We start from the raw sequence: 18232 nt of genomic DNA on the forward strand, positions 1-18232 counted from the left end.
CAGAAAAACCAAACTCGCTGGCTAACCTGCACATATTGTGATTTCAGGGGGCTTTTGGCAGTTTGCAGCGGGTCTCTCTAATCAAACAGCCGGTCACCGCGGCAGCGAGGGGAGTCTGAGGTGTGTCGCTCTGAAATGGACTCTTACGGATCTTCACTCGATCGCAGCCAGTCGCTGGCGAGCGGCCTGGAGAAGACCTCGCCCACGTGGAACAAGCCCACCCACTCCCGCAGCAGCAGCACGCTGTCATCTCGTCACTCCAGACAGGTGAGTCACAGGTCGGGCCAGAACGTTCAGGTCTACCTGAATCAGGGGATTATGGTCCCATATGATTCTCCTGCAGGGGAGGTCACGTTCTGTAAGCAGCCAGGATCTGGCTTTGTGTCTGACAGGGTTTCCCCCACCGCATGTAGCAGCATTATGTGTTTCCACAGCAAAATTAATGCCTTTACTCTGGATTATAGGGCAGTACAAGGGCAGTATGGATACTATGGTACACTGTCAGCTCTTGAGAAAGGCCAGTTCTCCTAAATATAAAACCAAAAAACTTATAGATCGATGTGTTATGATAAAGTGAAAAATTAAAATAACAATATTTTTCAGTCATTAATATACATGATTTTGCTTTTTGCGCCCTCTCTTATTGGAAATCTGTTCAATATCAGGGCTGAAAGGTGGCACAGTTGGTTAGCACTGTTGCCTCACAGCAGCTTGTTTGTTTCCTTTCCCTACATAAACCACATTCTTCCAGCTTCATAATTTTCCCTCATCATCCACGTCCTCTGTGCAAAGTGCCAGAAAACTGTGAAATGTGTATGTTGAGATTGCTTATTTCATTTTAAGAACAGTCCAGAGTACAAAATCCATGATCAATTTCATGTAGAAAATTTTCATTCCTTAAATTTAAAGTCAGTTTACGAAGCTAAACGGAGAAACCTCAGAAAACTAAACCAAAACCTTCTGCTTAGCCAGATATATTTATAGTTAAAGAACCTTCACAAATATTACAGTTGAGGAGAAGGTGAATCATATATTTGATTTTATAAATAGTCCCTACCTCAACTCTTCTCTGATCTACCAACAAATACCGACTCCACTCCCTCAGGCTAAATGTTAAAACACATCTTTTCTGTTTGCCAGAGAAAACAACAACCGGTTTTTCTGTAAGTATGTTAGACACAAAAAAAAAAAAGCCTGAAGAGAAACAACTCAACTCAAGTGTTCTCTTGTGTTCCTGCTCTCTGCAGGTGATCAAAGACTGGGAGGTCGTAGAAGATCTTCAGGTAGAAATGCACACCGGAGGAGAAGTTCCTCAGGAGATGACCACTCCAGGAATCTGTGAGGGATATCTGCTCAAGAGGAGAAAGTGGCCGCTGAAGGGTTGGCACAAGGTGAGAAGTTCCTTCTTTCTCATATAAAGATTCAAAAATCTCATGTTACTTTGACGCTGACTTTTTTTAAAGGTATCATTTTAACAAGCATCTGTTTTCCAGCGATACTTTATCTTGGAAGCAGGAGTCTTACGCTACTCCAAAAACCAACAAGATGTAAGTGAACTTTGAATTTCTAAGTAGACTGAACCCTGCCTGAGCTACTAAATGGTGTTAAACTAGAATTACCTTCAAGTTGTTTTAGATTCTAAACAGACTTTAAGATACATGCTGCTAATATGGTTGAGTTTTTCCTTGTTTGCAATGATTATGTCACACTTCATCCTTGGTATAAAGTTGTCACCACTCCTATGTAATGTAGAGTCGGTCTCATATCAGAGCAGTAAATGTGGACATTTGGCCTTGTCTTGCTCTTGTTTGTAGTGTTTTATTGCAGAAAACAGTGACATAACAGCAAATATGCACATTTTTCAGCTCTTTAAAACACAGTAAACCAATCTCATTTTTACATGTGCTGTAGTAAACATTTTTATTTCAATAACCTGCAAATAACAGTAAAGTAATGATACCTTTTGCTGATTTAAATTCAGTAAAAACAGTGGAATTTTATGGTCAAACGCTGTAAAAGAACAAACCAGTTATAAAAATACAGATTTTTATTGGACATTATTCATTGCTTTCACCCTTTTCTATGGTTAATATGGAAATCAGTATTTTTTTCCTGTGATTTTATTAGTTATTATCAGTAATTTAGGAAAACAGGGAAAAAATATAAAATAACAGCTTAAAAATGTATTTACGATTTTTCAACACATTTAGTTTTCTTTTAAATATCGGAAATTACCAGTAAAATAATGATATCCTTGTTGATTTTAACTCCAGTAAAAACTGGTTTAATTTACAGTCAAATATTGTAAAAGAACAAATGACTTTTTATAAAAAATATAGATAAAAAAAAAACTATTTACAGTTTTATAAGGTTAAATCAACACATTTTGTCTGTAATTTTAATTGTTATCTGTAATTTAACAAAACAGAAAAAAACTGTAAAATAACGGTACATTTAAAAAAAAAAAACTACAGTTAAAAATAGCTAAAAATTATAATTTGGGTACATTTACAAGTTTTTAAAATATTAACTCACGTGCACTGTGCTCTGTTAAGATATTCAATAAATCCATTTCATGAGACAATTTGAAAACTGCTCTTCTCCACTGCAGGTCTGCAGAGGAAGAGTCCAGGGCTCGCTGGACGTCAGCCTCGCCGTGATGTCAATAAACAAGAAATCCAACCGGATTGACTTGGATGCAGGAGACATTCTCTATCATATGAAGGTAAACTTAGTCACTGAATGCTGCTGCTGCTTTCTCCAAGATAAGAAACGCGTGCTTTCAGATTAAAAACGCTCTGTGTGACTTTCATTTCCCACCAAGGCAAAGAGCCATGAACTCTTCTACATCTGGGTGACGAAGCTACAAGCTCACCGCCTGTTTAAGAAGAATGAGGTGGCTCATGTTCAGACCGGCTTCCTGCAGTCTTTGTCTAACACTACTGCGTCTGGACCGGCTCAGAGAAATGGAGATTTGGTAACTATTAAATAAAAAAAAACACCACAATCCTCCAGAGTGAGTCTTAGATTAACTGATGTGTCCTCCTGCTTGTGTTCAGGGCCCCACGGGGATGGCAGGTTCAGCCGGAGCTTCAGGAGTGCTGCCCTCAGCCAACACTGCTGCGAACACTAAAGTGTCTGCCTGGCTGCAGCAAAGCCACGGCCAGGATACCTGTGTTCAAGGTACGTTCATTCACAGAACAAAGACCGTCTGTATGCAGAACAGATGCTCCCAAAACAAGGCAGTTAATTAGATGAAGTGAGAACATTTTGACATTAACCTGCTTTTCCAGTTACAAAACTAAAATGTTCATAAACTAAGTTATGCATTTTCACTGGAGGTCTGGACAGTTGAACTTCCTTTTACACATTAAAATCTGAAGCTTGAGGCTGCATTACAGTTGCATTGTGGGTCATGTATGCACCAGGTTTGGACTACAAGCAGAATGTGTGCAGTAAAAGAAGATCTTACTGGCTGTGCTGCTTTGATTTTAATCCTTATTCTATCCACTGAGTCTGACAATGTTCAAGAGTAAAATGTTAATTTGGTGTTGCCTTTTTTGTATAAAGTGGTTTATTTACCTATGTTTTTGGATAAATAATTATCCATCCATCCATCCATCCATCCATCCATCCATCCATCCATTATCTATACACTGCTTAATCCTCACTAGGGTCGCGGGTTGTGGTTGTAGTTGGTGGAAGTGGAGCAAATTTTTATCTATTTTGTCACACGACTGCAGCTGATTATTACAGTTCTGTCACAGTTACCCAGAGCCTTAAGTGACATCTTCATAAAGCATCCACATACAAAATAGATTATTATTGCAATATTATTTGGAAAATGAGGAGATCATCATATTTACAAAGCCGAACCACTGAAATGTTTGGTGTTTTTGCATACAAAACATTAGATGACCGCCATTTATTTATACTATCTGTCAAATGACTGATGGATAAATAGAATAATTGTTAAAGCTTTGCTTATTTGTGCTGTCAGGTAGTTGAAGTTATAGCAAAGCAAAATAAAAACTTCTTATTTCTTATGTTTCGTATGCAAAAAGCTCTGACCTGCAAAATAGTAAATAATTAAAGCAGTCAGACAAGTGCAGAGGAGTAAAAAGTACATTTAAAGTCTTAGTAAATGTTCTTGGTAGTATTTTATCACTGATTAAAGTTGCATTGTAAGTGTTTTTGGTGATGTACTGAACTTCTTTGATTAAACAGATGTGTAACTTTTCTGAAATCCTTTGACCATGCTGGATTTTCAGTGATTCACAGAGTGTAGTCGTCTGCGTAGAACTTGATTGAAGTATCTGCACATGTTTTCCTTTTAAGCATTCTGACAGCAATATGGTTTGTGTAATCTCTGCTTACCTTCAAGATAAATCTGATCAGTTAGCTGCAGAAACTCAGTAAAAGAATATACCTTTTATATGTTTTCTTCCAGAGTTGAACCGTTGTCATTTGGACCTTTCCGAGCTGAACCGCTTAATCCAGAGGCTGCAGGTGCTGGAGGTCGGCCAGGCTTTCACTAATGGAGAACTGCAGCGCATCATCAGCATACAGGTACACACAGACTGATGAGTTTTGTGCAGCGTTTTACAAGCAAATCTACGTAAAGACAAAATAAAATGCATTTCTTTCTGTGCAGAATCTGTCACTTGAGAAGCCGAAGAAGTCGAAGTCGGGGAAGATGTGGGGTCACTCTCGCACACTGTCCCGAGTGGAGGCTCTGGGAATGGTAAGAATGATCTGTAACTTGCTGTCGTTAAAGAAAAGCCAAGACAGATGTCATATTACAGTGATTTGTGCATTTATTTGGCATTACATTGAACATACTATTTGGTTTTTCATTGAATTCATACCTGAAGTCGTATTTCTCCTGGTAACATTTAGGACATATTGGGTTTAAGTAACATTTTGGGGCCTTTCTCTAATCTAATCCAAAGCCTATTCGTGGGATTACTAAATCGGTGAGTCGCCAATTGGCAGAACATGAGACAAGTTGATGCATTAAGATCATTCAGTGTTCATTCACTCCCTGCAGTTGACTGACATCCTGACAATGAACTGTGACTACATGTATGACGTGAATGTAAATGTTTTTCCTTTCAGGTCAAAATGTTATAGTTTGTTTTAAAAGCGTTCATAAATTGTTGTCTGTCGAGCTTTGAGATGTCAACATCCAAAATGGCTTTGTGATTCTAGAAAAGAGTGATTTGTAGAATTCATAGAGTAGTAAAGTGAACCTGCTTTTAGTTTCCAATCCCATCCCACAGCAATGCTGATTGTTGATCTTGTCTGCAGGTCAGAGTTCTACGGCTCTGAAGGTTTTCTTTCTTACCTGAGAGGAAAATAAAACAAACAGAACTTTCTTGATGAATAAAATAGATGCAGCAGGACTCAAAAATGGTGTAGAGAGCAGGAAGCTGTTAAAAGAGACTTAAGACACATTCAGCATGGTGAAACATCCTTCTAGAGTTGATGTGCATCGTATTATCAAAAAACATCAAGCTTGTAAAGGCTGAAAAATGTAACTTGTTAATATCTACAGCATGTTGAGCCATTATTACTATTATTATTGTTGATATATTTTTAAGATTTATGACATTAGAAATGTGTCATACTGCACAAAAGACGTTTATGAGCTCTCAGACTCAGACAACTGCCAGCATGAATGTAGATGCAATTTATCTGCAGTCTTTATGCTAAGCTAAGCTAACTGGCTGCTGGCTGTAGCTTCATTTTACGGAACCAGTGGTGGAAGAAGTTTTATTATCTTTTTCTTAAGTCAAAGTACAAAGTTAAGTTGCACAAATTCTCTACTACAGGTAAAACTGCTCTAGAAAAGACAAAGTACAGACATAGTTACATGTAAAGTTATTTATTTACTTAAAGTATCAAACGTGTACACATATACTATACTGTGTAAAGGATCAATATTGTCATTAGGTTGTTAATACAGATGCATCATTGCTAAAGTAGCATTTTACAGCCAAAGTGGAGCTTGTTTAATTACTTTATATTGATTTAAAAAAAGAGAAAAAAATATTTTATGTCACCTAAATGTATATTACTATGTTTGACCCCTCTTTAACGTTTGCCTAAAAAAAACAAAGAGTTTAGGAGAATTTTCTCTTTGTCGCAACGTCTAACCTAATCTCATGATCAAAAACCAAAACGTTTTGTGATCACTGAAATGGTGAGAGCTTTTCATCAGATGTTTATAGATGTATAAAGTAACAGAAATGGAAACGCAGAACTGAATGGTGAATTTTAAGTACAATATTTCAGTAACCGTGCAGACCTGAGGATGATCACAATCTTCTGATCTAACTCTTGGCAAAAAAAAAAGCACATAAAAATATCTTCCCAAATATCAACCTATTCCTTTAACATATAAATTCCAATGTACATGCTTCTGTTTCTGGTTTGTGCTACGCTTTACGGTAGAGGTCTTCACGTGTCCAAAGAGGCCTGAACCTGACTTACAAACATTAATGTTCAAATACGACGGCTTAAATGACGGCTCAGCCAGCTCTAATCCTATTAGATATGAGTTCATTTGGACCTGCTGACTTGTGAAGACCTCTACTCTACATAATGGGTAGTCTGCCTTGAAATATTCCCTACGTGTCATGATAAATGTCACTTCCCTTCAGAGTGCCGATGAGCAGGACTGAAACCTTCTGTGCTGGATAACATAACACACCAGTGACGCCTACTCACAAATCGACAGATGACACGGAAACTGTTGAATCCAACATCCTCCGTCCTTCTCCTGTTCTCCTCACAGCTGTCCTCCAGTCACCTGAGCAGCTCGGCCCACCTCGGAGCGTCGGTCCCCTCCATCCCCGACTACGTCTACTCCCAGCTGTCCCCTCCCACCGTCTTATCGCCCGAAGGCAAGAAGATCCAGCAGGACATCTGCGCCATGTCACTACGAGGTCAGAAAAACACACATTTGTACACACACAGGGAGATAGATACGACCAAAGAAGTTCATTTCTCAAATATTTATCCTAACATTGATCATAATAATTTATCCTGATAATTCCTTTATTGCAAATTATGTGGACACTGCAGAATAATCAACAGAAATCATATGTTCCTCATCTTTTTTTCACCATGATAGTAGAGTGATTAGCATATTTATTTTTGCCACTCATGTCTTTTTAGTGGTATTATTATTATTATGTTTTTTTTCCCAGCACATATGTTCATTTGCTTTTATTTAACTGTATATTCTGATGATATGTTTCTAAGGTAAGTTCTGTTTGCATTTAATATTGCAGTTATTGTCCATAAAGTGTAAATAGATGAGCAAATTGACAGACATAGACGTACAGTACCTATTACTGTTATTGCTTTTCAACCCCGAATCCGGGTGAATATGATTCAGCAAGAATTCACAAAAACAGACTCTTTCATGTCAAAGTGAAAACAGATTTCTACAAAGTAAATTAATTAAAAATATCAATCATAAAATAAGGGATTGCATTGGTATTCACTCCATTAAACTCTGTATTTATTCGATTTCAATTAAGCATTGAGCCTGTGTGAATCTCAATCTGCCTTGCACATCTGGACTGCATTTAGCCTATTCTTTAATGAACAGCTGCTCAAACTCTGTTAGGTTACACGGGGACCATGATTAAAATGTTCTTTTCATGTCTAGCCAAACATTTTCAGTTGATTCGAGGTCTGGGCTCTTACTTGCCCACTCCAGAACATTGACCTTGTTGTCTTTAAACCATTTCTGTGTAGCTCTGGCTGTTTGTTTCGAGTCATTGTCTTGCTGTTATATAATTCTACTTCCAAGTCACAGTTCTGTTGCAGCTGCATCAGGATTTCCTCCAGGAATTTACTGTATTTTGCTGCATTCATTTTGCCCTCTGCCTTTACAAGCCTTCCAGGGCCTGCTGTCAAGAAGCATGCCCACATTATGATGCTTCCACCATGGTGTGTTTGAGATGATGTGCAGCGCTTGGTACCGTCCATAGCATCTAGTCTGATGGCCAAAAAGCTCAGTTTTGGTCTCATCAGAACAAAGAACCTTCTTCCAGTTGACTTTAGAGTCTCACATATGAATTGTGGTGAACTCTAGTCAAGATTTAATATGTGATTTTTTCAACAGTGACTTTCTCTTTGCAATAAAGCTTTGACTGGTGAAAAACACAGTTGTTTGCACAGTCTGTGACATCTCAGCTGCTTGAAGCTTGTAACTCCTTCAGAGGAGTCATAGGTGTCTTGGTCTGTTTCTTGTATGGTCACTTGGTCTGCTGTGGGGCATTTACACATGTGCCATGTTCCTTTAACAATATATCTGTAATGACAGTTATTCCTTTTATTTAACGGAATTATTAAATGGATCACAATTAAATGTTGAAAAGCAACAAACAGGGAAAACTTCCAAAAGCATGTGAATACTTTTTATAGGAACTGCACGTAACTGGGACAAGTTCAGAGAGAAATGGAGATTCACCAAGTGGGAAAATAATAACATGCACCTCTCCGTCTTATTATTCAGTGCTTTCTTCCCTGAAGTCGGTGCATGAGACTCTGTCCCAGGAGAGGCAGAAGCTGCAGGAAGTCTGGGAATCCAACAACATCCACCAGTCCAACACATTAGCTGTGGTAAGACTGATGCTACGCCTGCCGTCTAGATTCTCCACCATATTTTCCTTGCGTCCTTTGTTCCTCACTGTTTCTCCTTCTCAGCCTGCAGCAGGGAGGAATTCAGCCCACGGGCCTCCTTCAGTTGCAGATTCAGCTGCCGAGTACTTTGACGCCAGCGATGACATCCTCTGTGGCAGCTCCTCTGAGGTGTCTGACGAATCGGGACTCAGCGACGGGAGCACCACCAACTCTGAACCAGAGGAGGGACATGGTGGGTACATTTACACCAGCACCCTTGTTTACTCTTTGTCCAGTCTTTGACCTGTAGCTGCCAACACATCAAGGCAGAAGATAACAGAAAGATATTATTCTAAGCTCCTCATCTCCTCTGACAGCTAGTTCATAACCCAAAGGGCATTTTGAAACAGAAGATAAATTTTGTGAGAAAGCAAAGCTCTGGTTACGCTCACATTACATCCTGAATGTCATATATTTACAGATATATTTATATTTTTTCTTGGAATATTGTATTTTTTGATATCATGTCTTAGCCACTGATTCAGATCTGATTTCTGATGATGCAATAATCAGATCAAAATTCCTGTCTTTTTTTTTTTGCATCTCACCAATATGAGGATGTTTCAAATATGGAAATTATGGAAAACCTCTATTGAAGCCAAACTGAAAGGAACTAATGACAGCACTGCTAAGTCATCCAAGTTTATGATTTGCCTGTTGCACAAAGAACATTATTTTTTGTTCTTGTAAGACTCATTTATCACTTAAATTCAGATTAATATTTAAGTTGGTCAGGTGTTATTATATATAACGTAGGGTCACATCCTTAATATTCACATTACCCAGGTAGTGTGTCCTATATATTATATTGCAGTGTAATAACATTGATATTTGAACTACTCAGATTAATTTAAATTTGTAGCATTAACCTCTATTGTTTTTAATTATGCTGTAGAAATAATAGCGACTCGACTTAAATCTGCAAATACAAAGCAGTTTATGACACGTCATTCACAAATATGAACTACAAACAAAAAAAAAATGTATGTTTAAAAAATAAAAAAATCTATGTTTAAGTCCTCCTTTGCTGCTCAATGAGGTTTATTATAGACATTCATGTTACCCACAGACTAAATTGGAGCTTTAGTGATTAATTATTCATCATTAGGTGAAGGTTGAAATTTGTTAGAGGCCAAGTGCATGCAAAACTAGTCACATGACACACCAAACTAAACTATATCTGTTAATATCTGTTAAAAATCAGTGTCTCAGCATCGTTCCTGTCATTACCTGAACAGAAACAGTCAGTTTCATTTTTACGCTTGAGATGTATTTCCAGTCTTGATTACTGGTAATATTATTTCCTGTTATTAATGTTGCAGTATCAGCCACCCGGAAGTACCGCGCAAGCATTTCCAAGACTCCCAACTGTGTCGCTCCCCAGAGCACCGGACGGAGAACAAAGCTGCCGGCTAGCTGTCCCGACAACAGCCACGTGGGCCTCATGGCTATCCTCTACAACAACATAGGTGAGGACCGGAATGAAACTCACATTAATGCAGTAATGTAATTAATCGTCTGAGTTTATATTCTGAGCTCTTGGTGCTGTTTCTCCTCAGGTAAAGACTTGGCTCGGGTGTCGATGCCAGCGGCTCTCAATGAGCCCGTTAACCTGCTGCAGCGGCTGTGTGAGGAGCTGGAGTACAGCGACCTGCTGGACACCGCCAACAACACACCGGACCCCTACCAGAGGATGGTAAGACGGGTCAAAAGTTCAGTATGTTTGAACTGTCGATTAAATGTTGATAGTGTTGATAATGTTTCCTTAAGTACAAGTCAGAAACCATTGAGTCCTCTGCAGCAGGTACAGGAATTCTTAAAGAGCCCATATTTAGCTTTGTGGTGTTTCCACTTTCCCAGGGTATTTTAAATGTCTTCTGTGCATGTTAAAGGCCAACAAAAATAAAATCAAAAGTGAGTTATTCTCTCCTACAGATAAAAAGAAAATCTTTAACTGCCTAAAATGCCTCGTTTGAAGTCTGTGGCATTTCTTCCGTTAATTATCTTCATCATCATGTAACACATTTGCAGAAAACCTGCTTGGTGGTTAGTTTTGAAAACCCACAAATATATTTCAGCACACCCCAAAAATCTAATTATGAATCTGTAAATGTGCAGGGCTCTTTAAAGGTAATCAGGTAACCAACATTGCCATGCACATTTCTTTAATCCTCCTTGACTGGCCAATAGTTGAAGCAGGAGAATGGCTGGTTGCTGTTATTAACAACAACCAGTGACCCCTGGGTTGAACTACTATTATTATTATAATATCCATCCATCCAATGTCTATGCACCACTTAATCCTCACTAGGGTTGCAGGGGGCTGGAGTCTGTCCCAGCTGACTCAGGGTGAAGGCAGGGGACACCTGGACAGGTCACCATTCACACCTACGGACAATTTAGAATCACAAATTAACCTCAACATGTTTTTGGACTGTGTGGGAGGAAGCCGGAGAACCCGGAGAGAACCCACGCTGCACTGGGAGAACATGCAAACTCCATGCAGAAAGATCCAGGTGTTCTCACCGGGACGCAAACGGCGACCTTCTTGCTGCGAGGCAACGATGCTAACCACCGCTACACCTTGCAGCCATAATATAATATAATATAATATAATATAGGCAAGGCAAGTTTGTTTGTATAAATTTCAACAACAAGGTGATTCAAGGTGCTTTAGAGACATTAAAACATATTATAATTAGAATTTCACAATAACAATAGTGACATATTTGGCTAGAATAATAGATAAATATATTGATAATGATATATGATGATAAAAACTGTATTTTGACAATGAACCAGTGCATATAGATATTACATAAGGATGAAAACACATTTATTCTCTCATTTGCCAAACAAATCTATGTAAAGATACAAAACCAACACTTCTTTTTCCAGTACTTATCACTACTTGTATCCAATTTTAGAAATATATTTACAGTATTAAACTTGAATTTTCATCCAAAAAATAAAAAATAAATGTTTGTGTAATTAAACTGGATTTTGAATGTATTTTATTTTTCAGTATTTTTATGTTATGTTTATTGTCAAGAACATTTTTTTACAGAGTGCGCACCAATAAAATAAACTGGATAAACTAAACTGTCCGTATTATGTTCAGATAAAAAGCAAACCTTTACGTTCTGTATTTTGTCCTTGTAGGTTTACATTGCTGCCTTTGCTATCTCTGGTTATTCCACTGCGACGTTCAGAAACCGCTACAAGCCCTTTAACCCAGTGCTGGGGGAAACCTACGAGTGCATCAGAGAGGACCGAGGTTTCCGCCTCATCAGTGAGCAGGTATCTTAGAATCTGTTGGTTTTCTATGTACAGTTATGTCGGGTGTTTAAAATGAATCAGGTAGATTTGCTCAATAGATAATATTGTACGATCTTAAACTGAATATTGAAACTTTTTCAGTGAATTCGCACCACTGCAAAGCATCGTGTGGTATATAAATAACAGTGATTTGATGTCCATGCGTTGAAGCTTTTGAGGACACCGACTGGCTGCTGCAGGAAACCTAACTCAGTTAAACTGATAATTTCTATAAGTGGGAAAAGATGAGCTGCCATCATCTCCTCCTGCTGAATTAAGATGGATCGCTCGCTGGGTTAATTGAGTCGATCAGTCACACGGAGCTGCACGACTTTGTGATTTATCGCTTTAATAAAATCGTGTTATCAAGAATTAGCGCGAATGTTTCAATCATTTGTTTTAAAGTGGCGCCAATTAAGCGAAAAAAAATTAGATGTCAATCCTCAACATAGCAAAGAATTACTCAAACAGACTGGAGATGTAATTCTGCAGTTATATATTACTGTTTAAGTGATCTGTTATAGTGTTCTTTGCATGGTTTGCTGCAGCTTGCAATGGAGATGTGAAAGTTAGCTGTTTGTAAAGTTGTATAATGCATGATGTTTGTCGAGCACTGGTGTTATAAACAGTATTAACAAAGACTGAACTCCAAAAAACTAAAAAAAATCAGATATCCTATTGTCTAAAAACTTCCAAAAACATTTAAAATCCTGCACCTCAATTTACAATTCAAAAGAGACCACAAGTTAAGCACTTTGTCCCTTTTTTTAAAAATGAAAAAGGTCAAATCAACTCAACAGATATCCGTTTGTGATCTCTGTTTTTCCTTTTCTTTCCCAGGTCTGCCACCATCCACCCATCTCCGCCTGCCATGCAGACTCAGACAACTTCTCCTTTTGGCAAGGTCGACCCAACATCTCTCTTTGTGTTTTAGTTAGTGCTCGTGCTCACAGCTGTTTCTGTCCTCTGCTGCCTTTAAATGCTTTTTAAAAAAAACAAGTCCTTATGTTGTATTGTGGCATCAACACCTGTTTGTGTCTCTGAACAGACCAGCGATGGAAAAACAAATTCTGGGGGAAGTCGCTGGAAATCGTGCCAACAGGGATGGTGAACGTGACTCTTCCGAGGTAAACAGTTGGCCTTCAGTTTTTCTGTCACAGTGTTTCTGTCATTATGTGTAACTGAAAGCGTTGTTTTATGAGAATCTAGCAGAGTGCAATGAGCTGTGAAACACTCATCTCAGGAACAACAGAAAAGACAAACTTAAACCATCTGTCCACACAAACGTAATGATGTTGATGCACTGTGAAGGTGTTTTCATGTTCGTACTGAAGAAGAAAAATCAAAAAACTTACTGTTTATTTTAGCATTTAATTGAATTTAAGGCAGCAAATGAATTTATTTGAAATTTTGAAATTCCAGCTGTGAGAATGAGAACATTTTTGGCATTATGTTCTGGGAAGCTTTAGCACGAGCACCGTGACATGTAACTTCTGTAGTTGGATTCTGCAGCTGGTCTCGAGGTTGAACAAACAGGACAAGCAAAATGCATGTAAGGAGCAGCTGAGATTCATCTCTGGGGACAGTTTTCACTCCATTATTAGCAAGTGATGCTATAGCTCGGCTAGAGACCCCAGGGTATGTTGGGAAAAAAGCAAACAACTTTATCTTTGTTAAGTATTTGAGACATTACTTCATCCTTTTATTCAGGATGAGACTCTGGCTTTCTGTAACTTGCTTCCAAAACAGGTTTTTGGAGGACAGGAGGGAATCTGGGCTGTCATTAAAGATGGATTTAGAGAAATCTTATTGTAAATAAAATGTCCCCTATATATAGATCTTTCAGATGTATTTTTTTTTTTTGCAGTTTTGCTATTTTTAAACAGTTCACAGTGTAGAGACAAGAAACATTGGGCAGTTCAGACATGAAAGAAATGCTTCCAGCTGGCATTAAACAAGGGACATTGTGGTTATTTGAACTCGTGAGCCCCAAACTAATGAATGTTTTCCACTTGAATATGTCTGTTGAGCACTATTTCTGCAAAAATATTTACTTATTTGTCCACAAATGCCATCACAATTTTTCCAAACTATCTTTAAATTGCATGTTTTGTGTGTAAATCTGTTTCTAACCTGACAATATTCACCTTATAATGAAAAAAACGGAGACAAATCTTCACATTTTACAAGCCAGAACCAGCGTTTTTTTTTTTTTGCCGTTTTTGCTTGATGCCAATTGACTCTTTCAGTACTGACTTAGTTTGCTGGACTTTGTTGTTCTGTCCAGGTATGGAGACCACTACGAGTGGAACAAAGTAGTGACCTGCATCCACAACGTGCTCAGCCAGCAGCGATACCTGGAGCATTACGGAGAGGTCACCATCCAAAACCTCAAAAACAACGTGTGCACCTGCAAGATCACCTTCGTCAAGGTGAATAAAATGACCTCCACTACTCACCTGTTTGCTGTTTTACTATTTACTGACTGTTTTATTGTGCTTTAGTCTCGTTATTGGGGCTCTGAAACAAACAAGAACGAGGTTCAAGGAACGGTGCTGGACCAAAGCGGGAGCGTCATCCACCGGTTTGGAGGTCTGTGGCATGAAGGCATCTTCTGTGACACTCTGCCGACTCCGAAATGCATCTGGAAGCCAAGTGAGTCCATGAAAATCACAAATTTCTACTAACAGAAATCAGATCAGGGCTGCAAGGTGACTCGGTGGTTAGCACTGTACCTCGCAGCAAGAAGGTTGCCGGTTCACGTCCCAGTGAGGACACCCGGGATCTTTCTGCATGGAGTTTGCATGTTCTCCCCGTGCAGTGTGGGTTCTCTCCAGGTTCTCTGGCTTCCTCCCACAAGTCTAAAAACATGTCAAGGTTAATTGGTGATTCTAAATTGTCCGTAGGTGTGAATGTGAGTGTGCTTGTTTGTCTGTCTCTAAGTGTAGCCCTGTGATAGACTGGTGACCTGTCCAGGGTGTCCCCTGTCTTCACCCTGAGTCAGATGGGATAGACTCCAGCCCCCCTAGTGAGGATTAAGTGGTGTATAGATAATGAATGGATGGATGGAAATCAGATCAGACTTGTTGTCTCTTATTTTGGTGACGATATGACTTACTGTTGTGACTTTTGGTGTCACGTGTTGGTGTCACCGTGCCGGTCGCATGACGTTCTGCTTTAGGTTTAAATGGAAGCGAAGTGAAATGATTAAGCACTCCTGCTGCCAAAAACAACTAATCAGTACAAATCCAAGCGTCACGTTTGTGCAGCAGCTCACCTAAGAGGCTTCTGTCCATCCACAGATCCCCAGCCAAAGGATTACCTGCTGTACTATGGCTTCTCCACCTTCGCCATGGAGCTGAATGAGCTCGCCTCAGACCTGAAGCCTCTCCTGCCTCCCACAGACAGCCGCCTGCGCCCCGACCAGAGGTGAGAAATCCAAAGAAAGGTTGAGAATTTATCCACGGGGCACTGAAGCGGATCTCAAACTGGAAATAAAAGTCAGACAGGCAACAAAGAAAGCCATAAAACTGATTAACATCCAACTGAAATATGACAAAAAAAATATCTAGCTGAGCTGAAATAATAAAAATGAACATGATGGTTGTAATGGTTTTGATTCCTGCGTATGTATGTGCACAGTTATAAAATATCAACTAAATTCCTCCTGGATCTTTCTGCAGACTTCTGGAGGAGGGAAAAGTGGAAGAAGCCGACATAAAGAAAGATGAGATAGAAGAATATCAGAGGGAGCGGAGAAAAGAACTCGCCAAAAAGGGGGAAGACCACATTCCACGTTTTTTCAAGTAAGTTCACTCTTTTAAAAAAAAATCCTGGTTGTAGAAGGATGAACTGTAAACTATTTATTATAATTATCTAATCTGTTTTCCCACAACAAATGCAAACCACAAACCCTCAGACTTTAATCTTTTATAATAAAGAAAGTAAAATTATGTTTATTTGCACAAATACTTAATGTTTGATTGCCTGGTTGTCTCTTGATATTTAAATTACTTTTCCAGCTTAATTTATTTTATTCATTGTTTTGTGAATCCACTGTTAATAAAAGTACATTTTTAAATTTTAGCTGCAGGCAGTTCTCAGGACTGATTTGATTTCAGATTTTTATTGTGACTAAATTCACATAAATACAAAAAACTATAAAATTTGGGCTAATACACGGGTTTAGTTTCAATATAGATTAACTCGGTGATTATTTTCTTGATTGATCAAAATTATTAGACGTAGATGGTTATGTTTTATTGTCCTTTTTTGGCTACCTTTCTGTATTTAAAAAAAAAACTGTGATCAGTATTTTCTAATTATTTTTGCATTTTTTCTGGGTCCTGCTAAACACTGATAGAAAGGTGTATTATTCTTATTCTTATTCTTATTCTTATTCTTATCAGTTACCTTTAAAAGAGTAATAAACAGGGAATATATTCATAAAAATGTCATCTGAAGTGATTAAGAACAACATGTAGAGTGAAACAAAGCTAGATTAAAGAATAAAATAAATGAAACAAATTAAAAAGACAAAACATGAAAAAAAACTAGTTAAAATTTCATTAAAAGGCAAGGCATAATAAAATATAATAAAATCATTTTAAAAACCTGGAAAAAAAGAGAAAACAGATTAAAAATACAAAATAAAAAGAAATCATAATAAAAACAATAAAATAAATAAATAAAATAAAAAAGCCAATGTCTGTAAACCATATTTAATTAGAAGACAGCCTGAAAACATTGGTTTTAAACCAACAAATACAGTTAATAATTATTTTACTGTAATGCAAGACAAAGATAAGGAGCAAATTCTCACCACTGAGAACCGAGAACTTTTAAAAAATTAATAATTCATACAATGTAAAACCGATTGGATTCATGTTGGCACGGCTGCAAACGAGCGTGTTTATTTGGTTTGAAATACAAATATTTTGCACAGACAACAGTTCTCTCCCAACAATGGTAACATCTTGCTGCCGTCAGATTTTCTCAACATCTTCCTGTAAAAGTACACGAATCAGAGCAAAGCCAAAGTTTGTTAAAAAAATAATTTATTTCTTCCTTTTTTCTTCAGGAAAGCCAAAGACTCCTGTGGACGAGACGTGTGGTTGACAAACGGGACGTACTGGAAGCTCAGAGAGAGCCCGGGCTTCGCTAACATTGAAAATGTAGCCATGTGGTGACGAGATGAGACGGCAGCGACGCGCAGACGAAGCCACACGAGAGACGGAGATCGAAAAATGTCGGTGGTGGATACTTTTGGACAGCATACATGAACCGCTCTGAGACAGAGCAGGGATCGTGCTGTCAAATTCTGCAAACCCGTGACTGGATCATGGGAACACCTCGACCAGCAGAGTGAACCAGCAAACGACTGGTGAAGAAACGTAGAGAGAACTTCACATTTTCTAATGCATTTATTTTTCTAGATTACTTTAATCTACATATATGCATTTATATATATATTTTTTGAATTTCACAGTTTGCTGCCCTACACACACTCGACATACTGGAACTTGAAATGACTTGGAACTCTTTCAAAAGCGGATTATTCTATTTTCGTGTGTTTTCTTTAAGCATTCAATCAAAAAATCACATCTTCTCTCAGCCAGATTCTATAACGAGGACAGTTATTTGACTGTATAGGTACCGGAGATGAGGCAGGATCACCAGCTGGTTTGTAATAATTAGTTTTACTACAGCTTTGTTTTGCAGAATAACCTTAAAGCAGCTCTTTAATGACAAAGTAAAAACACAGAAAATGAATTTGCAGAAACTGCATCGTGAGCTTCCTCCTGCAACCATCGACCGTTTCAGTGAGAAAACTCAGTAAAAAGCTGCTGTACATGACCTGCTCCACACTAAGCAACATCCAGACACAGCTAGAGAAGAGCTGGTCAACACAGTGGAGCATTTAGCAGCTAACAACTTCATATTTCCCTCAGGAGATGGTGGAGACCAAAAACGGAGCAAAAAGAGTCCAAAAAAATTGATTTACATGCTCTAAATGAAAGACAATGTCTATATTTGGTTCATAATTTGGTTCTGTTGCCCCAAAATGTCTAAAAAATGAGTAATTGCAGGTTTAGTGCAGATCATGTATTATTGTGCTGCAGAGAAATCCTGTGTTTTAGTGTGCACGGTGCAAATGCCCAGATAAATTTGTCTGCGATCACATTATTACAAACCCTGGAGTCCTGCTTCCTCA

The 18232-nt window shown here is 38.3% G+C and overlaps 1 protein-coding gene across 1 annotated transcript; it reads left to right on the forward strand.

The window, feature by feature from the left end:
- Positions 1-135: 135 nt before the first annotated feature.
- Positions 136-17207, forward strand: osbpl7 (oxysterol binding protein-like 7). Its single transcript, XM_008277788.1, has 22 exons — positions 136-267; positions 1248-1391; positions 1494-1547; positions 2612-2725; positions 2825-2977; positions 3060-3183; positions 4451-4569; positions 4655-4744; positions 4953-4976; positions 6800-6950; positions 8534-8640; positions 8725-8893; positions 10023-10169; positions 10260-10396; positions 11863-12000; positions 12859-12922; positions 13067-13145; positions 14306-14450; positions 14523-14673; positions 15321-15447; positions 15702-15824; positions 17099-17207. Exons 1-22 carry the CDS (start codon positions 136-138, stop codon positions 17205-17207), a joined length of 2601 nt encoding a protein of 866 aa, XP_008276010.1.
- Positions 17208-18232: the final 1025 nt, after the last annotated feature.

This window comes from Stegastes partitus, unplaced genomic scaffold, assembly GCF_000690725.1.
Source record: "Stegastes partitus isolate 25-593 unplaced genomic scaffold, Stegastes_partitus-1.0.2 Scaffold107, whole genome shotgun sequence".
Classification (NCBI taxonomy): Eukaryota; Metazoa; Chordata; class Actinopteri; family Pomacentridae; genus Stegastes; species Stegastes partitus.